Here is a 27,150-nt window from a genome sequence, read left to right as displayed (position 1 = left end):
CTTTACTCCGCACCGCTTGGTCAGGATAAGACTGTTGAGAGATCCCGGCTCCTGCCAGGGTTCCCGTAGTCACCTTGATCCTGCAAGCTTTATGAAATATAACAGTCGTGCCGGCATACATTGGGTATGCCGGTTTAGCCGACTTAGCGTTAGTCACACCCAGAGATGCCGGCATGTTTATCTAAGCTGGCCTAGCCTCCGTTATCTCGGCTAGAACTGTCTCTGTTAACCCGGCTAGAGTTGTGTCGACGTGACCCTACCCGGGGTCATCCCCCTGACACCCAGTTTCTCCAATACTGCCCTTGCTGCAGTTCCTTCAGTCCTACGACGCCCATGATACACAAATTGCCTGCGGAGAAGATGGTTAACTCTGAGATTACGGTGAAGCCGTTCGGAAGGAGACTTAATCACAGAATGGTTAGTGATTAGTCTCTTGTCCACCCATTCATCTGCAGAGAGTAAGCCGAGATATTCTTGTAGACAAGCTGGATAACGAAGATCAGATGGCTCGCAACCCATGGAGATCTTTACTCCTTTCTCAAACTGATCATGAATTGTGTGATACGGTGATATGATGTCTTCTTGGTCACTGAGATTGGTCTCCTTGAGAATAACCGTGTGGTGTTTTTGCGACCACAACATATTGTCCAGCCTCAATAACGAACTGACATTAATTCCTCTCATCATGTTCGAACGAGCAATTCCAGGCCACTGTCGGAGAAGACAGTGTGCCAGAGTACCCAACTCAAGTAGACTTCCCCTCCCAAATGAGCTTTTCCTCAAAAGATCTTCAGCCCTGAGTAGTGATAGCTTCGTGGGTTGAAGGATGCGTTGGCGCTCCAATTCTTCTTTCAGACAGACCAGTCTCGATTGCTCTATCTCGTAATCGCCATTGCGCCTGCAATGGCAAAAACAACCTTGTCAAACAAAACCTACTGTGAAATTATCGAAATTTGGCAAAAGACAAAAGATGTAATTGATTAACATCACTTGGCGGATGACAGGAGCTCGCTCACGACTGGTGAAGAAACCTCTACAAGTTCTGAAAACAGCGGAGCTTGAGTCCTTGGGGATGCCGGAAGCCAGCAATTTCACTTTGGCATTACTTACAAGAGTATGAATCCCGTTGCTAACAATGTGGCACGATTTTGTGTATCCACCACAGCGGAGAGACTGTCAAATAGAAAATAGCTCTTGATAAATGAAACAGTAATGCTCCAGCAATTTAAGTAGACATGCTTTGTCGAAGAAAAGCATCAATGTTTACGATTGTCTTACAAACATAAAAACTAATAAAGTGACAAAATCATACTGTAGATTAGATTAGATGCGTCCCAAAACACAAAATAAGGGCCAGCGTGCCCCACCTAATCTTAATACATGGTGTATTCATTCAATTAAGACAAGGCCTTCACTATGTATTACACTGTCACACCCCATTTCCAGCGCATGATGCATGATGAATTTAGTATCAATCATTGTCACATTTGAACCCACAAGATTATAATCTAACAAGTAGGGGCAGATCAATCACTCAACAAAACTGGTTGAGGTCAACTGGTTTCAACCTCAGGAATGCCTCGACCCACAGGAATCAAGCATCAAATCGGGAATCACTCAAGTCCACGATAATACTACACATAGGCGCGGTTCCAATCAGAAACGCCGCGGCGGGAATATTGCGATCAGCTAGGAGAGGCTAGCGTTTAGGGCGGGGACGACTGACCTTGAGGGAACGAGCGAGGTGGTACATGGTTGACGGTGGAAATGCTCTACGGCTTCCTGGGAAGAATCGCTCGACGGAGTCGTCGCCGGCTCGCTGCGGTCGTCACGGTGTCGCAGAGGGGTGGAGCGCCGAGGAGAGGAGGTGAGGGGAAAGGCTAGAAGGTTCCAGAGAATGATGCGAGCCTGCGAAGGGTGTGGGACTGTGGGTGAATTCAAGGTTGGCTTTACCTTGGGCCTTTCGCAGCCTGATAGGAAAAATCCATATAGTGCTGTTGGGCCATCACGAAGCGTTAGCAGACCCATGTGGCTATCGTGGTGGCCATAGAGATGCAGGCTGGTTTATTTATGTTTCTAAGACAATCGTAAACATTGATGCTTTTCTTCGATGCAGAAGAAAAACATTGATGCAGAAGAAAAACGATGCAGAAATAAATAATTTCAAACTGTTGTAGGGATACAAATACTTGCTGGGGGGTATATCACAGAAATAAATAAATCTGGAAACCACAGCTGGTTGTGCCCTCCGAAGTGATTAAGGAGCTAAGCACTGGAAACACCTTTACAAAAAAAAAGGGTTCTCAAAAAAAAAAAACGGAAAGAAAAGTGGGCCGGGGCGTTTTTTGTGAATGGTTGATGGGCCCGTGGCCCAAGTAGGTGGTAATCAATCTCCTTATAAGAGCGAAGAACAAGTTGGTAAAACCTAACTTCCATCCCACCCGACGATCTTTGTCCCAATCCCAAAAGATACCTAGCGTTGAAGGCTTGTGGATCACAAAATTCAGGTATTATTCATCCAAAGTCTCCATCTGCCCAATTTCTTTTACTTCCTGACCTTTAATTCATAAGAGAGGCTGAGATAGTCCATTGTTTTTGGGGAGTGCGGTGCAGAAACGAAGATGAACCGGCGGTTTTTGAATCTGGTGATAAAGAACACTGCCGATTGCTTTTATTCTTTGCGCCGCATCGATCCTTACAAACATTTCTTCTACGGGTCAACAAGAGCAGCACTTGAAGCCGCAGATGAAGCCACCAATAAGAAGGAGACTTTCCCAGCGATGCAGACCATGCAGCTGCCGCCCCCATGCGCGAGCTTCACTGCAGCCACCGCCGGCGGCAACATGGCTATGTTCGCGCTCTTGAGCCCCCGCGGCACCAGCGAAGGCAGAATGGTTTATGCCGATTCGGAGGGCGAGGCTGGGCTGTACGACGCCGACAAGAATTCCCACAACATCCTGGGCCGCCTCAACGAGCCCAAGGGGATGGACCCCGTGTGCCTGTCCGTCGTGCACCCTGGTGACCCGGGCCAAAGCATCATGTACGTCTTGGACAGCTGCCCCCAGGAGAGCCACCCCGGGAGCGGCATTGATCGGTGCTTCGAGGTCCTCGAGTCCGTGCCCACGGCAGCTGCTGCATTGTGCAGCGACGGCAAGTCGACCTGGTGGCGTTGGCGGCTTCTTCCATCGCCTCCATTTGTCCTCGAAGATGGGTACATAAGCACCACCATTACCTCCTATGCCACCAAGGTTGATGGCAATGGCTATTCCACCATCTACATATCAGCCGGCGGCATCGGCACCTACAGCTTCGAGACGGCGCGCCTTGACTCTAGCCATCGTCAAGGATGGAGGCGCACGGAGAAATGGAGTCGTGTTGGGGAATGGCAGCTGCCCGTAACTGGCAGTGCTCACTACGTCCCTGATTTCAACCAATGGCTTGGCTTCTTAGACTCCACACCCCACCACCTGTGTGCTGTGAACCTCTCTGCCATGGACCATGAGCGACCACCCACGGTGCAGCAAGTTTGGGAAGATGTGAGCCCACCTGAGGGAGAGGAGTGGCTCGTAGCAAATATCAACCTTGTCAACCTGGGCGGCGGCAAGTTTCTCATCGCCAAGACCTTTGAGGAAGGGCCATACAGTCACCAGTTTACTCTGCTCACCAGCATAGAGATGATTATGGCTGGTGACAAGAGCCTAAAGATGGTTAAGCACAAGTGCGCACGTTTTGACTTACACAAGGAAAGCATCCACTGGGTTCTCTGAATGAATAACAGCATCCAGTTGGTCCTCCGAATGAACAATAATCTTGCATCCACATTTGTAATGTGGCCATCAATTACCTTCCTAGTAGGTGATCGATTTGCATAATTAAGGGCTTGTGTGTTCAGTCCATGTGGTATGAGATGGTTTCTCACTTAATTCTAGCATGTTTGCTTAAAACAATGTATCATGTTCAGTAACAATGTGTTCAATATACAATGTGTCATGTTCAATAGTATAATTTATGGTTGGTTAGTTTTTTTTCTTGGTTGGCCTGTATGACCGCATGTTTATGTTTGTAACATGTTCATTGGGTGTGCTTAACTGGCTATGAAAACTATGAAAGGGTTTGCGATTTCCAAACAGAAATCCAAACTTTGCAACAAAATAGAACTCCTGGGGCACACTGTGTTCTCTTTTACCAATAACTTGCAATTTTGGTACTTCTCTTCCAGTGTGGAAGGCATGATGAACAGGCTCAAACTGTGATGCAGCCAGGAGTCTTGGGATCCCAAATTTACTTCTTATTGTAAATTTTCATGAGATCCCAAATGCAGTTTCTGAGCATTTGATGGGATCCCAAATGCATTTCAAGTTGGCATTATGCCATATTTTTAAGTTCTATTTAGGTAAATGGATACTTAAAGCATTGACAATATGCACAAAATATAGCTATTTGGAAGAAAAGGAACACAAGTAAGCAATGGTTACATAAACAGCAATCTCTGTTCTACATCCTTTTCATACCAATTGGCATGAGTACAGTTATCCTACATCTAATTACATAGGAACAGAGAAGATTCGGAAAATGTACAAAATCTATAAACACATACGAGAAGAAGAAACCGCTGCAACATTGACGTGCTGCGGTCTACAACAGAAAGTATCAATTATGTTACCTACAGAAGAATATTGGATGGTGGGCAAAGAATAATCACCATCCAGCTGTTAAGGTCTGCTCTCTTCGGTAAATCTTGTGTTCCCCTTTTTGTCAATGAAGTAATTACTGTACATCCTCTGCAAAAGCCCTGAAAATGAAGTCCCGGAACCGCTTGCAGTACTGCTTCGGGTCGACCGCTGATATGGAGTTGGGATCATACTGCATGGATTTGTATGCGTGCTCGAGCTTCTTGCTGATATCATAGTCTTGCAGGATGTCAATGATCCCAAAGAACAGGATCACGTCTTGGAATTCGCCTGTCGGTTCGCCGATGAGCAGGGATTCACTTTCAGGATTTTTCACTATGTTCTCCACCCTGGAGTGCATGCAAATCCCTAGTTTTGCTGGTGCTTTTCTGCACAAATCACAAATTAATGTTGCCCTCAGAGGTCAATGTTTGTCAATATCAACATGAATTCAACGCAGGAGTTACTGGTGTGTTGTAAGCAGCCTAAGCTGAAGAAAGGAAAATTCTAAAGTACATCATCTTGTGATACTCCAAAGCTTCTTCAGTGAAATGATATTTGACTATATTACGTTGCAGAACCATATCTTTAGTAGCAAAGCAGGTCATAAATGCATGTAAATACCTATCTTGTTCAGAATCTTCAGTAGCAGTAGTAGGCGTCCCGCTATCAGTATTGCTGCTGTCTGTTACCCAGAAAATAAGAAGAAAAAATCAGGCTACTGGCTCCAAATATAATACTATCTAGGAATACTCTTACAATTGCAAGTATCTGTAATGATATCTGTAATAAGCATTAATGAGGAAACATATCTTTGCATCGATCTTTGAAATGAAGGCCAACCAAAAGACTGTAATCCATGATCCTCTCCTGCTCCAGCAACTCACAGTCTCTGTCTACTTGCCTGGTAGAAATATAAATTTCCCTCAAATAAGTACAGTTGTGAGTCTTCTGACATGTTTAGAAACCACCCTCACATACCAAAACACGCTTTCACAGAGATTTATAAGACATATAAGTAGTAGAGTAAAATGTTGACCAGACAAGGAGGAAAATTCCTATGTAATTCGGCAGATGGGAGATGTACCTGCAGAAATCCTGGAACCAGGATCCTCCTAACCGGAAAACGAAATTGAGATCAAGATCCTTGAGCGTGGTGGTCTCGTCGATTTGATCAAGGGGTTTGTCTGTCATGCGACCAAGCGAAGATCCTTTCAAGTCGAAGCGCCGATGGATTGCATGGTGAGAGCAGAAGAGATTCCCCATAATAACAAACCGAACCTGTGTTGAATAATGGAAAGGCTCAGGCACCATCATTGATTTTAACAAACCGATTAAATTTCCATAGCATTCTAACCTTTTTCTGAATAGCTCCTGTGATCTTAACACAGTGCAGACCAAAGAACTTGGTTATTAGAGTGTTTTCATAAGCGCGAACGTGTTTATAGTAGGCTGGAAGCATCCGAAGAAGTACCTGTCAAAATCAAAACCACAAACAAATCAGACTTAAAACTTCTGGCTATAAGTTAGCTGGTGGGAAGCGGACCTACCTTGACTTCCGCTTTCTTCATCGTTTTGATCATGTACTTATCATCGTTGGTCAGGTAAAAGAAACTCCCACTTTTACCGGGCGATGAAAGCTCCAGGAGCGCATCATCCCCGCATATCGAGATCATGTAATCCGCAGGGTCGACGTCGAAGAGCTTGCGCAATGTCCTGGATCGAATCACAGATGAAGGAACTCAGCCCCATTTTGTTCAAGAAGCAATTATGAGACACGGCGGCACGGAGGCAGACCTGAAAACCAATGGGCAGTAGTCCTTCCACCGGAAGTCACACGACTGGTGAGGCGGCGTGTGCTTTGATCCTTCGGGAGGAAACCTTGTCCACACCTTCTCTTTAGGATCAAACGCCGATGATTTAAGATCCAGCGAATTGGGCGCCGACTGCCTTCCCACAGCATGCCTGTGCTCCCAGAGAAAAATCAAGGCCTCAGATGAACAAATTTAGAAGGCAATTGAGTGTAAAACTGCAAATGGCAATGCAGGCGGTGACACACACTATGGGAGAAGCAAAGCAAACAGACCTGATGCCGAGCTGAAGGTTGAGCATGAGCTCGTAGTTCCGGTGGCCCTTGGAAATTGTCTCCCCCTGCTTCTTCCCCTTGGGCGCGCGGATGCAGGACAGAGTCCGCGACCATGCCCTGTCCGCCCTCGTGCTAGCGTCCTCGCCGCCGCCGTCCTCCCCTTCGGCGAGCGCGTCCATGTCCGACACGCTGCTCCTCCGCCGCACGCTCGACATCCTCCCTTGCTCGGCGGGGGCCGCGGCGGCGGCGGTGACCTCCGGCGGCCGCCACACGGGCGGCTTGATCACGGCCTCCACCCCAGGCCAAGTCAGAATCTTCTGCGACGGCAGCAGCGACGTCGTCTTCCCCTCACAAACATCGAGCTCCTCGAGCAGCTTGGTAATGGCGTCGCGGGGCTCCCGGGGAACAGGGACCGCGGGGCCGCCGGAGGGCGGGTAGTAGACGCCCTTGGCGTGCGTGGCGCCGCCGGAGGACTCCTGACTCCAGTCGCCAATGTACATGCCGCCGTCGGCCCAGCGGAATGTCCCCTGGCCCTTGGGCCGGGCGTCCTCCCAGGACCCGTCGTAGCGGTCGCCCTCGGCCCAGATAACGGTGCCACAGCCGTGCATCTCGCCGGCCTTCCACGTGCCGATGTACTCGTGGCCGTGGCGCCAGATGTAGCGCCCGTGGCCGTCCTGCAGCCCGTCGCGCCAGTGGCCGTCGTAGACGTCGCCGTTGGCGTAGGCCTGGGTGCCGCGGCCGTGGCGGAGGTTGTTGGCCCAGGTGCCGCCGAAGGTGTCGCCGAACTCGCCGATGTAGGTGCCGTGGCCGTGCATGTAGCCGCCGGCCATGTCGCCCTCGTAGGTGGCGCCGGACGTCCAGGAGAACTTGCCGCGCCCAGAGGCCCGGCCGCGGCGCCAGGAACCCTCGTACATGCTGCCGTCCGTCCAGAGGAACTTGCCGCCCCCGTGGGGGAGGTCCCCGCGGAGGTCGCCCTGGTAGAAGTCCCCGCTCGGGAGCAGCTGCTCGCCATGGCTGGGCTCGCCGAGCGGGGCGGCCTCGGCGGATTCGTCCTCGTCGGCTTCTTCTTCTTCTTCTTCTTCCGTGTCGGCGTCGTTGCTCTCGATGACGCTGTCCGTGTCGTCGGCGGCGGCGCAGCGGTAGGAGGTGGTGTCGGCGGCGGGGTCGAGGCCCTCGACGGCGGCGACGGCGGATGGGGGGAAGGCGGAGGCGCCGCGGCGGATGGTGGTGAGCTTGCGGATGCTGGCCTCCCAGAGCCGGCCCGCCGGGGCCGGGAGCTGGTTCATCTTCTTCCCCGTCGACGCCATTGCCTGGATACACGAAGCTTGCTTGATTATCCGCTGAAACAAGCTCGCCCGGTGGCGCGCATGGCGATGGTGGTGGGGCGAGAGCGAGAGGCGAATGCGTGTGCAAGTTTTTGTCGCATGGAGGTCTGCGGAGTTTTTGGGTGGGGAGGGAGGCGGGGCGGGGTTGTCGGAAGCTCAGCTCCGGGGTGCCGCGCCATTTGGAGGCCTGCCTGCTCTGCTCTCTGCATGTTTGAAATTCCTGCTCAAGAATAGAATACGGGAGAGACACACGAGCGGGCGGGTCGAAGAGGTTCGCGCGTTCTTTGGTTTTTCCTTCCTTTTCTTCAGTTTTCCTGTCGAATGAACGTCACTGGCTACCGTTTTTCCTGAATTTCTCTATTGGGGGAGTACAGAGTACTACACTGTTTTCCATCCAGGTCCGGGCTGTCAGATGTTGTTATCACTGTGTTACCCAGCGTTCATGTTTCCTCCCGTGCGAGTGATTGTCGTTTTCTTTCCGTGTTACTCGTTCGACAGTGACAAAGCTCAGCTCGGTTATAGTCGACAGCCCTCTCTTCTCTAGTCTTTCCCAATGCTAATTAATCCAGGAGATGAAAGATAAGAAAACGAGCAGGTGGCTGCAGGCAGAGCTAGCAATGTTTGGCACAGTAATCTGCTTGCGGGTCTAGGGGACAAACGGGACATCGATGCTGGTGTCTCTGTCATTTTGATTTGATCTTTTCCCCATGGAAAAGGCATCGTTTGTTTCTCCCAAGGCCATCTCGTTGACCTGAGTTTGGCCGGGTGCAAGACGCAGGTCAAGCAGCAGATAACAGCAGATGCTCCTTTACAAAAGGGCAACTTGCCAGCTTGTGCACATTTCTGTGCTCATAAACAGTGGCTGTCGTCTCTGTGGCGACTCCAATTGTGCTGCTACCAGCCTACCAGGAGCTACAGAACTGAAATGCAGCACTATCTATCATATCCAGAATTCAAGTCAAGATGCCTGCTTCGTCTACAAAATCAGACCCCTCCATGTGTGAATCTTGATGAGCCATCATGGCTGATTCCAAGTCAAACAATGGACAAAATAACAGGTTTCAGTGAGCAGGCGCAAGCACAATCTAACAGGCTAACAACAGAAGGAAGGGTACTGCTTACAGATCCAGAGACTCTCAAGCGAACAGCAGATTAAGGCTGGAAGCCACGCTCTAATAACGCTACTTCTGCCAGCTTTCAGCCGCTCATTTGCACAACACAAATCAAATATTTGACTCCTAGCAAAAATGCCTCCATCTTTCACCTTTGCAGACTTCAAGAGTGCTTCCTAGCTTCGTTGCACAAGCTGCCGGTTTCTCTGCAATCATCTCGCTGCAGATCTACCCAAGAAGCCACATAAAAGATGCATTACTGATACTGATCAAACTATCAAACCTTACTAAAATATTTGTAAAATGTTCATATCTACTACAACTATATCACTTTCAGCATTGAAAAAAAAACATGAATAATTCTAAATATGCAGATAAAAGCTTGAGATGTGTATTCCTTTTTACCAAAAAAATAGACTTCAGCAAAAAGCTACAAAAATGACACGTAACACAGAATTTGTTATGCTATATGTACTAGTTTCCATGTGATTTTACTTTCAAGGTGTTACCAGTTCATGCGCCATGCTATCCTTGAACAACTCTAAATGGAAGTCTACGATGATGATTATCTGGTTCCTGACTGGACAAGCTGTGCCAAGTTCTCATGTACTGACCATTTCCATACAAAATTGAGTTCCTGCCAAACAAGCAATTGATCTCTGACTTTCGACCTCCACTCTACCCTTGGCAACAACAACAACAACCAGCTACTCATTTTCATTGGAAAAGAATAGTAATTCACCTCTAGTGCCCCACAGGTCAACCAACTGTATGTTCTATTACCTTAGCTCTTCATCACCTCTAGACTCTAGTGCCCCATAGGGTATGACTAACTCGTCCTTATTTTTTTTCAACTATGCAGAAGCCACAGAACTTCCATTGGTTGCATCAAGAGAGCTAGAGCTGAATGCTGTAAGATGCAGAGATGCAATCCATGAAACAAGAGAAGCCATAAGGCATGAATGAAGACAAAGATGTAACCTATATAATCCTCATGAGAATAAGATCTTCCACAAGTACACCACGATAGTCTAAGGAGAAGAAGTAACTTGTAGATGGAGCTTAGATACAACGTAAAACTGAATGCGAAAACACTCATGGAGTTGATGAATTGTACTGATTGGTGACCTTGCTGTACAAGAACACTAAGTTCACAACGGGCGTGGGGAAGACACGCGCAAGGGGGTGGTCATTCATTATAGTAAATCTACTTATTTAGATGCTAAGGTCAACAGATACATATTTTCTGATGTGAAGATGACGTCACGCTGAGTGAGCAAAAAACAAGGAGGCGGTTAGCACAGTTTCTAAATTGATGAACAAGCTAGACATTGTCGTACAAGCTCGGAACCTTTCTTTTTTGTCAAGCTTAGTCTTAGCCATTTTGATAATTAGTGGCTCTTTAGTTAGCATAAATTGGTCAGAGCAAACCCCTAATACCATGATCGTGCAGTAGACTAGTATCATCGATATTGTGCAGTTTACTTGGTGGTATGAGATTTTCTTTTCCCAGGACAGTAGAATGAGAAATCAATAGGTTATTTATTAGAAATTTCTTGTCCCTCCGATCCTAAATTATTGTCGTGGTTTTAGTACAAATTTGAACTAAAACAACGACAAGAATTTAGGATCGGAGGGAGTACAAAACTTCCCACATGTGTGCTGTTGCGGCAAAATTCTACTATCAAACAAGCAAAATGAAGTGAGTAATAAACTCACTTCATTTTTCTTACTTCTAGTCACTTATCGAAAACAAGCTAAGTAAAGAACCAGTCTGTACTGAAAAAAGGAGAGCAAACCTTGGTAAGTGGTAACTGGTGATACCCTCCCAGGTGAGAAATTTCACACAGCAACAGGTTAGTCAATGAGCAACGCAAATCGACAGAAGTTCAGTCACACCAATCCTGCATTTCTCTTCATCTCTTCCTCCCACTTGATATCCTTCTTCTTCCTCATCTTCACTCTCGGCTTCACCGTACGGTTCTGCAAATGCTCGGCCTGGAAGGCGACCATCGCCCTGAGCACGCTCACCATCGTCTCCTCAACACCCGCGCCGTTTCCCTCCGGCTCGAGCAGCCGCAGCGCCCTCGCGACAGCCTCCATCGTGCTCATGCACCCCTTATGCGGCTCTTTCCTCACCACGAGCTCCGACTCGAACATGCTGTCCCCATCGACGCCGCTGTCGACGGGGAGGGAGACAGGGACAGCGAAGGAGGAGAGGAACGGGAGGCTGGCGGCGTGCATCTCCCTGGCCTGGTTCCAGGTGCCGTCGATGAGGAGGAGGGTGGTGTTGGCGCGTGCGGAGGGGGGCGTGGAGCGGCACCAGGAGGCGAGGTCGGTGGCGGCGGGGGAGGGGAAGAGGAGGAGGACGGGGTTTGGGGAGGGCGGCGGGAGGAGCGGGGTGGAGGAGAGGCGGAGGCGGCGGCCAGGGAGGAGGTGGAGGTTGGCGAGGCAGCGGGCGAGGAGGGGCAGGGTGGAGAGCGGGTTGCGGCGGAGGGCGTGCGGGTGGTGGAGGACGACGACGGTGGTGGAGGTGTGGAGCGGGGAGGGGGGGAGGTGCGGGCAGAGGCACACGCGGGACGGGCGGCCGCAGCCGGTGTGGCAGATTGCGCGGCCGGGAGGAGTCGCCGCGGCGCCGGCGTCCTCGTCGTCGGAGACGGAGAAGGAGACTGGGAAGTCCAAATCCATCTTCTCTGATTTACTCGATGAGTGCTGGTCATGGGGTACCACCTAGGCCTTGCGGCCCACTTTAGCCCAGCAAAATTGGTACTCTGGGCTCACGATTTCGAACGAATGACTCCTCTTGAGTCTTGACCTCTTACTTCCATCTTCTGATTCTAAAAAAAAAAACTTCCATCTTCTTAAAAAAAAGACTCCACCTACTCCCTCGGAGAGGCTCGGATCCTAAAAACAATCAACAAGTAGCAGAAAAAAAACTCGACTAGTGTTGAAAGGGACAGCATGATTGTACATTTGTACTAGAGGGGATTTGCCGGTTCCTGCCGCGGTGCTGCGAGGTGGGTGGACCAACGGATCATTTTAGATGTTTTAAGAAGGTTTTAGTATTATAAATCATGTGCTCCTCATCTACAAAGTTATGGTGGAGATTGCGATGTCGTTGAGAATAACGCTGCTCTGGTTCTTTCTCTTCGGTGGCAGCGTCTTAGTGAGTGATGTCACAATGCCAGAGAGTTTTTCCATCCACGGGTTCATTGTGTTCGATCTTGCGAAATTTGGGTTTGTGTACTCGCAAAACCGTTCGTACGGATCTGATGAGTTCGTCATAGTGCATCGGTACAATATTTGCGGCAACCTGTGCATAGCAAAACCGTTTTCCAAATGTAACTAGACTAGCCATAAGTTACCACAAAACAAGTTTATCCCCTCATCGTTAGCTCGGGACCTCGTCGATGAGATGCATGGCCTCCTCCCTAAGCCCTGAAATTCTTCTTTCCCTAACCCTAACCCTGAAGGTAAACCTTAGAGCGTCTACCATGCATGATGGTTAGTGATCCTTATAAAAAATAAACTTGTTTTTGCTTAAGCACTGGAATCTAGGAGTATTTGTATAGGACAATTGCCAAGTTTGGCACCTCTAGTAGAGAAATAAGCACTGATGCTTAAGTATAAATCGGTTTAATTCCGCAGATTTGCTACACCACCTTAAGCACCTTCGTACATGCTGTTATCCACATAGTGACACGATTAGAGCTGTTCGGCAAAACATACAATAGAGAACAGATTTCATTCACGAACTGGAATCGGACTAGTCTACCTTCCAAAAAACGAATCGGACTGATGTAAATATGGAAGGCTTAAGGCTGCAGGTTCACGCGGTTGAAAAAAGAAATAAGGGAATACAGGCGCTCCAGTCCGTTTTCCAGACCGAGACCCCTGTCTGTCGGTCGGTAGGCACGTTAAATTCACGATCCGTCTGATCTCTCTATATATACCTAGCTCCTAAACCATCGATCGCTCCATAATTCTCTCTGTGACTCTGTCTCTCTCCCACGAGTAGATCAGTCCACGTACCGTCGATCCGGCCTCGAAATGGACCACGCCGACGACGAGGTGTTCCAGCTCTGCCGCTTCGATCTCAACCCGCTGGAGGCCGTCACGTACTACCTGCCGCGCCTCCTCTCCGGCGAAGCCCTCCACGGCGCCGAGCGCCTCATCCACCGCGCCGACATCTACGGCAACCTCGAGCCCGAAGACCTCGCCGCCGCCTTCCCGCCGGCCCCCAAGGCCGAGCGCACGGGCGACCGGTTCTTCTTCACGCTCTGCAAGCGCCAGAAAGGGAGCCGCACACGCAGCGCGCGCTCCGCCGGCGGCGGAACCTGGACGATCCAGACGACGGATGACGTGGTGGATCACGCGGGCGTCAAGGTCGGCGAGGTGAAACACCTCAGCTTCAAGAAGGGAATCAAGAAGGACAAGACGTCTACTGGATGGGTCATGGAGGAGTACCACTGCTTGTTGCCGGAAGCCGTCGTCCAGGATGGCGAGATGGTGCTCTGCAAGATCCATCTCTCTCTCAGCGCCCAAAAGGCTCGCCGAGGATCCGCCGCACATCGCTCTGGGAGCCAAGAACAAGAAGATCAGCCGGCCCCAATGCCAGTAGCAACAGCAAAGAGGCCAGCGCCCGCGGCGTCCGATCATGATCCGCCGTGCGCGAAACGTGCGAGGGTTGATGCACAAGACGAGGCCACGGTGGAAGCCGCCGCCGACTACATGGATGGCCGGTTTAGCTGCACGATGGACGAACTTCTTGGTGGAGCCACAGATGAGGATCAGGAGGAGGAGGCCGCCGCGCTTCCGGCCGTTGAAGCAGAGCAGCAGACCGTCGATTTCGACTTGGACCTTCCGGTGCTGGATGAAGACGCACTGAGCGAGATTATGCTCAGCCTGGACGAGGACGACGCGCCGATGAGCTTACCGGCCGTCGAAGCAGAGCAGCCGATCGCGAGTGATGAGGACTTTGACTTCGAGTTTCCGACAGCGGAAGAACTGAACGCGATGTTCTCCGACGTGGAGGACTGGCCGCTGAACTTTGCAGCGGACGGCGATTTCATCAGGTTTCCCGGCCTTCCGGCCGTTCTTTGAGAGCAGTCGTCGTTACCTGGCCGTCTTGACGACTGACGACGACGAGGCCGGCCGACATGGTGGGGAAGTACAAGAAGCCACAGCCGACGATCTTCACTCGGGAGTCTGGAACGGAGTTTTAGTCCTAGGCTAGATATATATGATAGGAACCCTATAGTTTGATTAGCAGCAACTGTAATTACGATGATGTAATGACTCTTGTCAAACTATGTGATACATCTACATAAGTAGTTAACAGTTGAATTAACTCGTCCTCTTGCATGCATGATCTCGTCGTGGATGTAATGTAATAATTTATTTGTTTTGCTTAATCCTTTGCTCGCTCATGCACATATCCTGAACTGCTGCTGATCGATCTGTTCCCATGCATGTACGCGATCCATCTTTTGAACCTTATGGGCTACTATGGCCATCGTGTTCGCATGCACTATTTTTTTGCCCTGTTTGCAGATGGAAAAGTGTGCTAATCTGAAAGTGTCAATTCAAGCAGTTTACCTCTACTCTTGCCTCTCATGTATCTAATACTGTTCTCTGTGCTTTGTGCTCGAATATTCTGATCCTGATCAGCAGGTACGATGCAGTTCCTGTCCAAAAAGTCATTTCGGTCCTCTCTGATCTGTCGTACCTAACTTCCAGTTGCTATGATAAAGAAGGTCAATTAAAGAGTGTTGTTTCAGTAGCATTTGTTCACTTTAATTAATTTCTTAAGCAGCCGTCATGCATCTCTGGAGTACTTGAGCAGTGATCGAGGAAATGCATTTGGATAATTTGATATGTGCATATGCATCGAAGGACACTATGAAATATGAAGCTTGATTTCTTTATAAGATGGATCATGTCATCAGGAGCTGGTGTTAGGTCCGTTTTTCTGCAGCAACTGCTGCATGCCTCAATTAAGCTCGTATTTTCTTGACTTTTAAAAAGAAAAATTCTCATGTTTGCATGTTCACTCAACCCAAATACTAGTAGTAACTAAATCAGGGGTGAAGGTTTACTACTTGCTGGTTTGGTTTGCAATCGTCGGCATCGACTCTCTTGCAACAGCTGGTTCGTACAAAACACGAAGCTTAGTTTGTTCGGAATGGGGGTGATTTTGAAGTTCCGAGTTCTGACTTAGCACGTACGAAACACTGTCAGAAAAAGGAACTGTGAAATTCATTCATACGCGTTTGAACTGTAATGCACCGTGTGTGAGATTGTTTGCGAGCTGTTCGAACTTGTGAGATCTAAAAAAAATTCCCCGACATTATTAGTCAGCTAGTAGAACACCCTTTTCGCTGTCAAATTCAAGAGACGGCTGGATGTGATCCGACGGGGCGTACAACCTCGCCTTTCAGCGGCCATGATGTGGTAGGAATTAGCCGCTGGTCTCGGCTTCTGTTTTAAGCTCTGCCGGTGCCGGGCGTGATTGCGCGGCCGCTTTGTTTTGTCGAGAACTCTTAAGATGAGGTTAAAAAAAGAGAGCTCGGAAGATGTGTACAATGAACTGAAGTTCTGTCTAGCACTGTTGTTTTCTTCAGTTAAGCAGTGTACCGGTTCAGTAAATTTCTTCGTGTTTGTTTTCTGTCCTGTCAAACTCGGTGAAGATTGGGAGCTGCCAGCTGGCCGGCGGAAAGGAGCCTCCGGAGCCCCTGCGAACACGCCGCCGTCGCGCTTCCCAGTCTCCACCCTGACGCCGGCGCCCCACTTGTGCTCGGCCAGGAACGCGTTGGTCGGCTGGTCGAACATCCCCGCGGCCTCCAGCGTCGAGTTCCAGCCGCAGTGGGGCGGGATGCGCGAGCACCGCCGGCTGGTCGCACCACGCCACCACCGTTCCAAGCTCGCGCGCAAAGGCGGAGGCGGAGCTCCTCGAGGCAGCGGCTCACGTCCTCCTGCCGCCCGTCCTGTCGCACCACGCACCGTAGTGGTCGTCGTGGAAGAAGTGGTAGTACGCGGCGAGGACGGGGCCATCGAGGAGGCACGGGTTGACGTGGCTCTCATGCTGTTTCCTTTAGTTTCCTTTCTAGCTAAACTTATATTTCACTGCTCGCGGCATCGATCGGTGGAGCCAAGAATGTGAAAATACAATCAAAGCATGAAAAACAATATGACTTATACTTGAGTTTTTTTTCAAAAAAAAAAGTGGAACTAAATGCATTCGTGCCTTAGCTTGTAAGATCACAAACCCAAGATTCCTACATAAATGGTTCACGCCCTTTGCTTACTCCACCTATCGGATTTCATTGTTGAATGGGTGGCTAAGGACAAAACAAATTGAGAACAATTGTTAAAAGACTGTCCCAACTTGTTGGAGGCGATGGACACATTGCGTAGGGCATGCACAATGGTTGATAATATTGCATTTTCTTATGTGTATTTCATGCCATTTTAGAAAAGACAATAATGTATAATAAGTTATTTTTAATGCCATATTTTACGATTAATGTTTGAGTAAATTTCACAAAACAACTACTCTTGGGGATAGGGTTTTACGGAGCTACCACTTCAGGGGTTTGTATCCGTTTATTACTACTCTAGGGTTAGTTATTTTCAATTTGCCCAAACCAGTCCAATTAAGCAATTTGACAGGAAAATTGACAATATGATCCCACATGTAAGGTCTTTGCCATTTTCAAAGAACCACCTGACCTTTTTGTTGCCTTGATCCGTCATATTCTTCCCTCACCATTAAGCAGCAGCAGCTTGCACACCCGGCGGCGATGTTGTACGGGCAGGCGGTGAGGCGGGGACGGGCGCGAGCGGGCAGGCGGTGCAGGGCGGAGGACGGTGCGGGACCTGGGCTCCGCATGTTCCTTATCTGAGACCATGTCACGAGACTCCACACCGGCGGCCGGAGCAGGAGAAGAAGAAGGGCGGGGAAAGAAGAGGAGAAAAAGAAATAACATAGAGGGCTGGGTGAAAAACTGTGATGGAGAAAAATTGTCTTACGTGTGGCCCCAGCATGTCAGTTTTAGTGTCAGACGGGCTGATCGGCCGGCCAGATTTGGACAAACTAAAAATAATTACCCCTTGAGTAGTAGTAAACTGATATGAACCCTTGAAGTGGTAGCTCCACGAAACCCTAGCCCCAAGAGTACTGGTTTTGTGAAATTTACTCTTGATGCTTAAATGCATAATATTAAGATTAAAATTCAAAAAACCACAATTTTGGGACAGTCGTATCACTAAACCACACTAGTCGCAAACCTTCCGCAAAACCACATATTTTGAACCAGTTTGTCTCAAATATCCCGAACCCGGGTGGTTTGGTGGTTTCACGTGTCTCCTTACACGTAGAGGAGCAGTCGCTAGGTTTTTAGATTTGTACACATGCCTGTTTGGGGATTTTAAGAGAAGGCGCTTGGTGGCGGCATCAATCGCAACACCATACGAGACTACAAGTTTCGAGCGGACGCTTCGGTTTTTAGTGACCGGAAAATCTTGGGCCACTGGGCCAATTACTCGGAGGAGGAAGAACATGGCTATGCTCAATGCTTAAATACCCTTGAGTATTTTTGACCAAATTTTTTTTTACATTCATACACATACAATAAGTGTAGATATTTCATCTTTGTCCAAAAAATTAATGGGCATTCAAATGAATACCTTTGAATTGAGTTGGGTGCGACCTAAGCTAGTGCAGTCGCAGACTCGCAGCACACTGATCGATATGCCGAATCCTGCGAGCTTGTAGAAAAGCACAGTAGCTACCGTGAACAGGTTGCTACTTTGAATTTGCTTAACCGGCACGTAAGACATAGCGCTAGTTCTATTTGTTTTGGTAGTCCGATTTGCGAACGTGTTTCATTGATCAGTGCACAAATCGGATTTGATGAAATTAAGGAAACCTGGGAGTTCCGTGCGACGCGGTAATTGGTCCGATGGAATCGGACTAGTCTATTTTCCAAAAAACAAAATCGGGCTGATGGAAATATGGGAAGTTTCTGGTTGACGCGGTTGAATATGGGAATACAGGCGAGTCCCTGTATCGCGGTAGCCGGTAGGCACGTACGTGCTCTATATATACAGTAGTGCGTAAACCAACGTACGCTCCCCAATTCTCTCTCCCAGCACGATCGATCCGTCCACGAAAATGGAGCTCGACATGGAGGTTTTCCAGCTCTGCCGCTTCCACCTCTCCCCGCTGGAGGCCGTCACGTACTACCTGCCGCGCCTGCTCTCCGGCGAGTCCCTCAACGGCGCCGAGCGCCTCATCCACCGCGCCGACATCTACGGCAACCTGGAGACCAAGGACCTCGCCGCCGCCTTCCCGCCGGCGCCCAAGGCCGAGCGCACCGGCGACCGCTTCTTCCTCACGCTCTGCAAGCGCCAGAAGGGGAGCCGCAGCCGCAGCGCGCGCGCCGCCGGCGCCGGGACGTGGACCATCCAGAGGACGTTGGAGGTGGTGGATCACGCGGGCGTCAAGAAAGGCGAGGTGAAGAAACTGAGCTTCAAGAAGGGAATCAAGAAGGAGAAGGAGTCCACGGGCTGGGTCATGGAGGAGTACCACTGCTTGTTGCCGGAAGCTGTTGTGGCCGACGGGGAGATGGTGCTCTGCAAGATCCATCTCTCTCCCACCGCCTGTGACGAAGCTCGCCAAGAATCCGCCGCGTATCTAGCTGGGACTCAAGAACAAGAAGATCAGCCGGCCCGAATGCCGGTAACAGCAAAGAGGCCAGCGCCGGCAGCGCCCGATCATGATCCGCCGTGCGCCCCCAAACGCGCGCGTGTTGCCGCGGCTGAAGCTGATCACAGCCAAGACATCGATGCGTTCAGGAGCCCGTTGGAGGATCTTCTTGCTGACCAGCCCGCGGTGGAAGCCGACGACGACAACACTGGCCGGCTTACCTGCACGATGGACGAACTTCTTGGTGGAGCCACAGATGAGGATCAGGAGGATGAGGCCACGGCGCTTCCGGCCGGCGAAACAGAGCAGCAGACCGTCGACTTCGACTTGGACCTTCCGGTGCTGGATGAAGACGCACTGAGCGAGGTTATCCTCAGCCTGGACGAGGACTTGCCGATCGCGAGTGATGAGGACTTTGACTTCGAGTTTCCGACCGCGGAAGAACTGAACGCGATGATGGTGTGGAGGACTGGCCGCTGAGCTTTGCGCCGGACAGCGATCTCATCAGCTTTCCGGCTGTTCTTTGAGAGCACTAGTACTTGGCCAGTTGGCCGTCTTGACGACTGACGACGACGAGGCCGGCCGCCATGGTGGGAAGTACAAGAAGCCACAGCCGACGATCTTCACTTCGGAGACTGGATCAGCTCGAGGGCCAAATCGAGTTTTAGTCTTAACATTAGATCTGATAGGAACCCTAGTTGATCAGCAGCAACTGTAATTACGATGATGTAATGACTCAAACCATGTGAGTCTGGATCAGCTCGAGGGCCAAACCGAGTTTTACTCCTAACGCTAGCTAGATATGATAGGAATCCTAGTTGATCAGCAGCAACTGTAATTCCGATGATGTAACGACTCTTGTCAAACTATGTGATAGAGCATAAGTTGTTAACAGTTGAATTAAGTCGTCCTTGCATGCATGATCGTCGTGGATGTAATGTACTAATTCCCATTATTTTATTTTGCTTCCGTTGCTCGCTCATGAACATATTCTGAACTACTGCCGATCGATCTTGCCCATGTACCCGATCCAGCTTCAGAACTTTATGGCCATTGTGTTCGCCTGCATTACTTTTTTGCTCTGTTTGCATATGGAAAATTAATGTTCTAGTCCGAAAGTGACAATTCAAGCAGTCTACCTCGGCTTTTATGTATCTAATCTTGTTATTTTGTTTTGTGCTCGAAATGTTCCGATCCTTAAACGATGCCGTTCTTGCCCAAAAACTCATTTTGGCCCTCTTGATGATCTGTTGTACCTAAGCACTTACAATTGCATGCTATATATAAGGAAGGTCAATTAAAGAGAGTTGCTTCAGTAGCATTTGTTCACTTTCATTAATTTCTTCAGGTTCCATGCGACTAGTAGTAGTACTATTACCACTACTGGTGCACTGAGTCTGTTATGGTCGTAATTTATCCTGCTCCACATTAATTAAAACGGTCTCATGGCAAGCTTATCTGGAGCACGTGAGCCTCATTGACGAAATGCATTTGGATAATTTGATGTGCATATGCGTCGATCCAAAGACGTACACTATGAACCTTGATTTCCTTATACAATCAATCAGAAAGTACTAAAGCTGTCCAAAAATAATACTCCGTATAATTAGAAAGTACTAAACGATCCAGGTAGTCTTAGCCAGCTACTCAGTTTCCTCGGTTGATCATATTCAGAAGGCGGCTGTTGCTTTAGTTTTTTCTGCAGCAACTGCTGCCTGCCTCCATATGAAAAATACTCATGTTTGCACGTTCAGTTAACCCAATACTGTCAGAAAAAGGAACTGTGAAATTCATTCATACGTGTTTGAGCTGTAATGCACCGTGTGTGAGATTGTTCGTGAGCTGTTCGAACTTGTTACTGTAGATCTCAAAATACCCCAGACATTATTAGTCAGCTAGTAGAAGACTAAGAAGACCTTTTTCGCTGGCAAATTCAGGAGACGGCTGGATGTGATCGGACGGGGCGTACAACCTCGCCGTTGAACGTCCATGATGCGCTAGGAATTAGCCGCTGGTCTGGGCTGCTGTGTTTGCGCCACCGCTTTTTTGGTCCCATCGCGTGTCAAGAATTCTGAAGATATACACTGAACTGAAGTTCAATCTCGCACTGTTGTTTTCCCGTCCTGGCAAACTCTGTGAAAGTTGTGAGCTGTACGGGTTATAAACAGCTTCGATCGATACTAGCTAAATTTCTGCTACTTGTAAATTCAGTTCGATGTGTCCTTCATTTTGAATCGTCAAATACGTCCCTGTTAGAATTAGTCTTGTAATCACTGTCAGCTCATTACTCCGCCAGCTGTGGAGAAAAACAACAACGAGCAGGAAAAAAAAATACAACATGTCCGTCCAATCGACCGTGACAACATAAATCCAACATTCATGCAAACTCCAAAATAGAGTTCTTACTTCGTATCCAGTCATTTGAGCCTCTTTTTATTCATCCCGCTGATAAGTAATTAAACAACCTCACTAGTTACATTTCCATCAGACGAGTAATTAAACAACCTCACTAGTTACATTCCCATCAGACGAGTAATTAAACAACCTCACTAGTTACATTCCCATCAGACGAGTAATTAAACAACCTCACTAGTTACATTTCCATTAGACGAACCGGTCGACACCTCTAAACCTTTCAACTTTTCAACCACATCGGCTTCGACAAGTTTGGACGTGTTACTGTTATCCGAAGAAGAACCTTGGCCGACGACCGCCATGACGAAGTTCCGGAGGCTCTTCTCCGCCGGCCCGCCATCAGCTGCGGCCTTCCTTGCAATCTCCTTCAACGCCTGCGCTCTCCCCCTAATCTCCATTCCCCTCCCGCCGTCCCCCATGACCACCTGAACGCACCTCGCGAGCTCCGCCCCGGCGAACACGCCGCCTTCGTCTTCCTTCTCCTTCTCCACCCGGACGCCGGCGCCCCACTCCTGCTCGGCCAGGAACGCGTTGGTCGGCTGGTCGAACATCCCGGGTGCCGCCACCACCGGCACCCCGTGCGCCGCCGCCTCCAGCGTCGAGTTCCAGCCGCAGTGCGTCACGAAGCACCCAACGGCGGGGTGCGCCAGCACCGCCGCCTGGTCGCACCACGCCACCACAATCCCCAGCTCCTGAGCGCAGAGTTCGTCCAGGCAGCTGCTCACGTCCTGGTCCTGCCGCCCGTCTTTGCGAACCACGAGGAGAAACGGCCGGTTGCATTGCTTCAGCCCGGCCGCGATCTCCTCCATTTGGGGCTTGCTGTACGTCCAGATGCTCCCGAAGGAGACGTAGATGACTGAGCTCGCCGGCTGCGCGTCCAGCCATGATATGTACTGGGCTTTGTTGTCGTGGTCGAACAGGTGGATGTTCCGGGACGCGTTGTTGTTGGAGGAGCCTGACGCGACCACGGGCCCGACGGGGAACAAATCCAGGTGCTCCGCCATGGCCGCCACGGCCGATGGTTCGAGCTCTTCCATGGTGTTCACGAGGACCTTGGCGTTGTTCTTCCCCTGTTGGTCCATGAACTCGAAGAGCTCACGGAGCGCCTCGTTGACGGAGCTGGCGATGTCGCTGCCGGTCGTGTCCACGAGGAAGGTCGGGAAGTCGCGGATCCGGAGCGGCCGGCGCCGGAGCGAGAGCCCCGGGATGCTCACCTCGAAGTCCGGGTCAGCGGCGTGGGACGTGACGAGCTCCTTGTAATGGCCGCCGTCGTCGTGGAAGAAGTGGTAGTACGCGGCGAGGACGGTGGCCGGCTGGATCCAGAACACGGCGAGCGGGAGCGCCGTGGCCCGGGCCACGTCCAGCGCGGCCGGGTGCACCATGCTGACGACCACGCACGTCACGGGCCGGCCGAGGGCGGCTAGGCTGGCCACGACGGAGGACAGGCCCTCGAAGCTCGCGCGGCGGACGCGGGCTTTCCCCTCGGCGTCCCGAGGCATCGGGCTGCCGTCGTCAAGCCCGTCGGAGTACGGAGCGTAGGAGATGACGCCGTCTGAGTCTGAGTCGGCGGTGTTGCCGGACGGGTGGTTAGGGAACATGCGGCGGTGGGCGGAGAGCGGGACGGCGAGCGTGGCGAGGACGGGGCCGGAGCCGGAGACGATGCCGAGACAGGCGAGGCGGTGCGCGAGGAGGCGGCACGGGTTGATGTGGCTCTGGATGCCGTAGGCCACGACGAGGAAGTGCGGAGGGCTGCCGCCGTGCTGCTGCTGGAGCTCTGCGTTGACGGCGGCCATGGACGGAGACATGGCAAGTTTCGACGAGATGGAGCGTGTGATGCAGTGTTAAGTTCTACTGCTAGAGTGCTAGTACTGATCTTGAACAGCTGGGCTTAAGATGGAATCTGTGAGCGTGGTTGAAGGCGAAGCTGATTATAACGGGTCAATGGTTGAATTTGTTTGCATGGAGCCGATACACGTGAGGTCAGCACTGACGGTAGAGCCCATGACCCCAGTGACCCGGTGACAGCAGCTTAATTGACAGCCAATCACATCCATGCATTGCCCTCCCATTTCTTCACAATTTACGGAGACGACTGAGTTTCAGATAGACTAAAAAGATCACGTGACAGAGCTATTTCTTCACGATCTCGATCTTCTTCGTCTTTGACAGGGTCTTCACAATCTCGATCAAGTGAGTCTACCAGAGTAGATTGCAAGATCAGATCTACAAAGATTAAACGACAAGGGTGCCAATCCATATATTTTACTACTAGTGGATTATTATAGTCACAGTTGTAATATTCTGTAGCTGCAGTGCAGGGGCTGGCGGCCACAATATAGCATGTCGCGGCAAAATGACACATGCAGGAACCTTATGACCTTCCGAGTATCAATCAGTTCAGCAGAGCATTGGCTAGTTTGCTATCGAGCCCTCGAGCGTTTTGTCTGGAAGAGAAGCTACTTTGAATAGCGAACAAACAAAGCAACCCCAATCGACAAGGGGGCTGGACAACTGTCCCTCTATGCACTCTGTTCTTTGATCGAGTTTATGCCTGTGAAGTGCTCAATCAATTGTCTTGCCGTTGTGTCCAGCTAAAAATCGTGCTTACTTGTTGTGTCCACACACATTGTTAGATCGAGAGAGACTTTGCCATGGTAACTTAACAAAGGAACAAGCGACGGCCATCACAGCCTGTTTGCTGCACTTTTAACTAGGATAAAACAAGTTCATCAGTAAACTTCGATATAGTAACAAATAAACAACCTGCTACTCTGGTTCCAGGGTATGTTCAGCGCAATAACTACACTAACCGGCCTTTTCAGCAACACCGTTTTCAGCAGGTATCTCGTTCTTCAGCTCAAATGCCTGGTAAGGCACCTCGCTCATTGGCCGGGGGACAGGACGGTCTCCAAAGTCTTCTGGGAAGAACGCAAAGTCAGGCCCAAAGTTGAACTTGACCTCACAGTTTGCCTGATCAGGCAGTGTGTACATGGACGCAGCTGGGTAGTATCGCCCTCCAGGAATGTCCGAAAAGGCAGTGCCTTGGCATACCCCATTCTTGAAGTAAACAATCTCACTTCCTACATTTGCCAAAAAAACATGACATCAAACTGAATTCAGTAATTCGACGAATGGGGTACTAGAAACAAGGGAGCAATGTACAAGTGCAAACAACCATACGGGGATTCCTGATTTCAGTATGCAAAAAACAACGAAACTCCTTTGTTGTCCATGCAGGCAAAACACAGTTTAATCTAATGGTAGAAGGTGCACTGATGATTGTATATGTATGCAATACTCAATATTGAAAATTTTCAGCCAGAGCTTTAATAGGATAACTAAATCCTTTTAAACCGTGTGAATGAAATCCCAGGTTTCACTAACAAAGCACATGTCTCATTCATGCAAACATGATAGAAGCTAATAATACAATAGGTGAATGTACTAGTATAATAAATTACATATGCAAAGAATCAGATCAATAGAAAACAAAGACATGGTTTGGTTGAGAATAAGAATGGACAGAAGCATGGTTTTGATGTAGCAGGAAGGCCAATGGTAGCTTGGTATGTAGGGGTGGGTACTAAATGTGATAGGAATGCACTGCACAGACGGGGGGAAGCAAGGCTCAGGATTGCAATGCTTTTCATGGACATGGTCAGTGAAATGTAACATTGTTGTTACATCTGACTGAAAACAATATACATCATAGTTAGCAGAAATTAATTAGGTAAATTGTATTCATCTAGATATTAGAGCTGATTATCTTTGGATGAGTGGCGGATGAATCGTATACGTATTGTATCATCCATAGAATTGAGAAATTTGTATGGATTGCACATACTGCAGTTTAGGAGATGCCACGTGGCATGCAAATGCCGATCAATTGCTTTTGTTTTTATGTTTTGGCCCATGGATAGTATATCATTTTTATCATTATTCTTCATCAAATTCATTCAAGAGGAAAACAAAGGCACCTACTAAATTGACTAGGTATGATACTTTACGTTTTGGACAATATGACAATACGAGTGAGTGGATGAAACTAATAGCATGTGTAGTGGACATATAACGATTGAATCTATCTGATATTTGCATGAGCTGTGAGGGATGATTAGAACAATGCCCCCAAATAAAAGAGGGGTATGATAGCTACCAATTCAGCATTAGCAGTACGAAGACAAATGACAACTGAATCAACAACACATTCACTTCCCTGACATCAGTTCATAATTTCTGCATATGATGATTAATAAACTTTTCTAGATGTATGAGTATGACTAACACATACAAAATCAAGTGCCCAGCATGTTTGCATTTAAGAGAAAATTATTCTCTTGGATCAGTTATGCCAATTGCCAAACCAAATACTTCCTTTCTGCAGTTTATCATAAAACACATGCAAATGAGTAGGACATTTCAAAAGATTACTCACCAGGAACTGGAACTGGAGTGTTTTTCTCATCCTTGACACCTTGAGCATGGAAAGGCATGCCCTTGTACTTAACCAGGTCAGGTTGCTTGGGCTCATACAGCTCCCCTTGAGGAAGAGAAATGTAGAACCCCACTACATCTCCTTCGCCATACGCATCGGCGTAGTTGTCCCTCCACGCCTTGTACACCTTGGAGCCATCGACATCACGGTATCCGAAACCAAACCCATCGCAGCCGACGGGCGTCTGCAGGTCGGCCTTGCTGGTGGCCCAGCCAAGACGGGTGTGGCCGGAAGAGCCAAGGTGCACGACCTTGATCTCAAAGTACCACGCGCCGGACGCGACGCCGCGGGTGGCACGTATCATGCGGTAGCCCTTGGTGCTGCCAGCAGTGAGGCGGTCCTCAGAGACCTCGATCTTGTCAGACTTGTAGACGCGCGAGAGGAGCACGGGCAGCTCAGGGGAGTCGTCACTGAGTGCGGCCGCGAGGCGGGGCGCCGGGGTGAGGAGGAACTCGTCCTCGCCGCAGGAAGGCCTGGGCCGCCCGCCGTTGCCGTTGGCGCCGGAGCCGCCCGCCCCGGCGTGGCCAGGCTGCTTGGCCTTCTTCTTGCCCTTGCGGGAGGTGGGCCTGGTCCAGACGCAGTTGCCGCCCTTCTTCTTGGACTTCTTGCTGGGCGGCGCCGGCGGAGCCAGGGTCATGTGCTTCCTGCCGGCTACGCCCGAGGGGTCGTTGATCCCGTCGTCCTCGACGAGGCCGTCGGCCGGGGCGACGGCTGATGCGTCGGCGTCGGAGGGGGTGGCGACGTCCGAGAAGGGCGTCTCCGGGTCCGCGGCAGAGGCCGGGGTATCGGGGAGGGCGGGGGTGGGGGTCTTGGCATCGGCGTCGGCGTCGGGGGTCGGGGCGGAATCGGACGGCGCCTGCATCGGGGTCGGGGCGTCGGGAGCCGGGGCGGAATCAGACGGCGGCTGCATCGCTGGGGAGGGCGGGGCGGCGAAGTCGGCCATTGGGGGTGGGAGGAGGAGGAGGAGGAGGAGCGCTCCGGATCGGGGGGCGGCGGCGCGAGGGTTTCGCGTCGTGCCCGAATTTAGGGCGAGGGTTTGGGGATTTCGATTTGCGATTTGCGCCTGGGGGTTTTGACAGGGGTTTGGATCGCGTGGATGCGCAGGGCCTAATAAAGCTTTCAGTTTCCGGTGAGCGTTGCGGGGGAGGCGACGAGCTCACACGTCTGAGTCGAGGAGGGCAGGAGGCGGCGGCGCGCTCGGCGGCAGTAACGCCTCCGGACCCGTGAGCGGGGAGGGGCGGCTCGTCGCTACTTGAACTCTGGTTTTACTCCAACGACGAAAAGACTCCCCCTAAAAAACAGACCCGTTTTCGACCTGAAAAATATGACATGTGGTCC

At 50.2% G+C, this 27,150-nt stretch overlaps 8 protein-coding genes across 8 annotated transcripts; 3 read left to right on the top strand and 5 right to left on the bottom strand.

Annotated features, from left to right (window-relative positions):
• Nucleotides 1-403: 403 nt before the first annotated feature.
• Nucleotides 404-1,905, bottom strand: LOC106866738. Its single transcript, XM_024454836.1, has 3 exons — nucleotides 1,727-1,905; nucleotides 991-1,173; nucleotides 404-898 (listed from the first exon to the last, which is right to left on the bottom strand). Exons 1-3 carry the CDS (start codon nucleotides 1,751-1,753, stop codon nucleotides 791-793), a joined length of 318 nt encoding a protein of 105 aa, XP_024310604.1. The 5' UTR covers nucleotides 1,754-1,905; the 3' UTR covers nucleotides 404-790.
• Nucleotides 1,906-2,446: 541 nt separating this feature from the next.
• Nucleotides 2,447-4,010, top strand: LOC104585200. Its single transcript, XM_010241226.3, has 2 exons — nucleotides 2,447-2,507; nucleotides 2,614-4,010. Exon 2 carries the CDS (start codon nucleotides 2,622-2,624, stop codon nucleotides 3,765-3,767), a length of 1,146 nt encoding a protein of 381 aa, XP_010239528.1. The 5' UTR covers nucleotides 2,447-2,507; nucleotides 2,614-2,621; the 3' UTR covers nucleotides 3,768-4,010.
• A 429-nt stretch (nucleotides 4,011-4,439) lies between these two features.
• LOC100830370 (phosphatidylinositol 4-phosphate 5-kinase 6) lies at nucleotides 4,440-8,900 on the bottom strand. The gene is made up of 8 exons (XM_010240435.3): nucleotides 6,757-8,900; nucleotides 6,468-6,635; nucleotides 6,221-6,386; nucleotides 6,028-6,144; nucleotides 5,758-5,951; nucleotides 5,483-5,574; nucleotides 5,295-5,355; nucleotides 4,440-5,059 (listed from the first exon to the last, which is right to left on the bottom strand). Exons 1-8 carry the CDS (start codon nucleotides 8,061-8,063, stop codon nucleotides 4,768-4,770), a joined length of 2,397 nt encoding a protein of 798 aa, XP_010238737.2. The 5' UTR covers nucleotides 8,064-8,900; the 3' UTR covers nucleotides 4,440-4,767.
• Nucleotides 8,901-9,052: 152 nt separating this feature from the next.
• LOC100829855 (DTW domain-containing protein 2) lies at nucleotides 9,053-11,917 on the bottom strand. Its single transcript, XM_003578892.4, has 2 exons — nucleotides 10,993-11,917; nucleotides 9,053-9,421 (listed from the first exon to the last, which is right to left on the bottom strand). Exon 1 carries the CDS (start codon nucleotides 11,879-11,881, stop codon nucleotides 11,087-11,089), a length of 795 nt encoding a protein of 264 aa, XP_003578940.1. The 5' UTR covers nucleotides 11,882-11,917; the 3' UTR covers nucleotides 9,053-9,421; nucleotides 10,993-11,086.
• Nucleotides 11,918-13,243: 1,326 nt separating this feature from the next.
• LOC104585199 lies at nucleotides 13,244-14,296 on the top strand. The gene has a single exon (XM_010241225.1). The coding sequence runs from the start codon at nucleotides 13,244-13,246 to the stop codon at nucleotides 14,294-14,296; it is 1,053 nt and encodes a 350-aa protein (XP_010239527.1).
• A 4,072-nt stretch (nucleotides 14,297-18,368) lies between these two features.
• LOC104585198 lies at nucleotides 18,369-19,382 on the top strand. Its single transcript, XM_010241224.1, has one exon. The coding sequence runs from the start codon at nucleotides 18,369-18,371 to the stop codon at nucleotides 19,380-19,382; it is 1,014 nt and encodes a 337-aa protein (XP_010239526.1).
• Nucleotides 19,383-21,308: 1,926 nt separating this feature from the next.
• LOC100839745 (cyanidin 3-O-rutinoside 5-O-glucosyltransferase) lies at nucleotides 21,309-23,791 on the bottom strand. Its single transcript, XM_024455357.1, has 2 exons — nucleotides 21,500-23,791; nucleotides 21,309-21,459 (listed from the first exon to the last, which is right to left on the bottom strand). The coding sequence occupies exons 1-2, from the start codon at nucleotides 23,120-23,122 to the stop codon at nucleotides 21,439-21,441; spliced, it is 1,644 nt and encodes a 547-aa protein (XP_024311125.1). The 5' UTR covers nucleotides 23,123-23,791; the 3' UTR covers nucleotides 21,309-21,438.
• A 191-nt stretch (nucleotides 23,792-23,982) lies between these two features.
• Nucleotides 23,983-27,089, bottom strand: LOC100829546 (protein TRAUCO). The gene is made up of 2 exons (XM_003578891.4): nucleotides 25,753-27,089; nucleotides 23,983-24,397 (listed from the first exon to the last, which is right to left on the bottom strand). Exons 1-2 carry the CDS (start codon nucleotides 26,753-26,755, stop codon nucleotides 24,123-24,125), a joined length of 1,278 nt encoding a protein of 425 aa, XP_003578939.1. The 5' UTR covers nucleotides 26,756-27,089; the 3' UTR covers nucleotides 23,983-24,122.
• Between the last annotated feature and the right edge of the window lie 61 nt (nucleotides 27,090-27,150).

This window comes from Brachypodium distachyon, chromosome 4, assembly GCF_000005505.3.
Source record: "Brachypodium distachyon strain Bd21 chromosome 4, Brachypodium_distachyon_v3.0, whole genome shotgun sequence".
In the NCBI taxonomy this organism is placed as follows: Eukaryota; Viridiplantae; Streptophyta; class Magnoliopsida; order Poales; family Poaceae; genus Brachypodium; species Brachypodium distachyon.
This window is presented reverse-complemented; position numbering and strand designations above follow the sequence as displayed.

Bases quoted from the DNA above. Each gene is read 5' to 3' on its own strand.
- LOC100830370 (XM_010240435.3), bottom strand. From the start codon at position 8,063: ATGGCGTCGACGGGGAAGAAGATGAACCAGCTCCCGGCCCCGGCGGGC. The intron at 5,952-6,027 runs GTTAGAATGCTA...TATTCAACACAG, and splicing joins CAGGAGCTATTCAGAAAAAG to GTTCGGTTTGTTATTATGGG. The intron at 5,060-5,294 runs GTATTTACATGC...TGATTTGTGCAG, and splicing joins GAAGATTCTGAACAAGATAG to AAAAGCACCAGCAAAACTAG.
- LOC100829546 (XM_003578891.4), bottom strand. From the start codon at position 26,755: ATGGCCGACTTCGCCGCCCCGCCCTCCCCAGCGATGCAGCCGCCGTCT. The intron at 24,398-25,752 runs GTGAGTAATCTT...TGGCAAATGTAG, and splicing joins CACTCCAGTTCCAGTTCCTG to GAAGTGAGATTGTTTACTTC.
- LOC104585200 (XM_010241226.3), top strand. From the start codon at position 2,622: ATGAACCGGCGGTTTTTGAATCTGGTGATAAAGAACACTGCCGATTGC.
- LOC100829855 (XM_003578892.4), bottom strand. From the start codon at position 11,881: ATGGATTTGGACTTCCCAGTCTCCTTCTCCGTCTCCGACGACGAGGAC.
- LOC104585198 (XM_010241224.1), top strand. From the start codon at position 18,369: ATGGAGCTCGACATGGAGGTTTTCCAGCTCTGCCGCTTCCACCTCTCC.
- LOC100839745 (XM_024455357.1), bottom strand. From the start codon at position 23,122: ATGTCTCCGTCCATGGCCGCCGTCAACGCAGAGCTCCAGCAGCAGCAC. The intron at 21,460-21,499 runs GTAACTAGTGAG...TCTGATGGGAAT, and splicing joins CCGGTTCGTCTAATGGAAAT to GTAACTAGTGAGGTTGTTTA.
- LOC104585199 (XM_010241225.1), top strand. From the start codon at position 13,244: ATGGACCACGCCGACGACGAGGTGTTCCAGCTCTGCCGCTTCGATCTC.
- LOC106866738 (XM_024454836.1), bottom strand. From the start codon at position 1,753: ATGTACCACCTCGCTCGTTCCCTCAAG. The intron at 1,174-1,726 runs GTCAGTCGTCCC...TCTATTTGACAG, and splicing joins ACCTCGCTCGTTCCCTCAAG to TCTCTCCGCTGTGGTGGATA. The intron at 899-990 runs GTGATGTTAATC...TTGCCATTGCAG, and splicing joins GAGCTCCTGTCATCCGCCAA to GCGCAATGGCGATTACGAGA.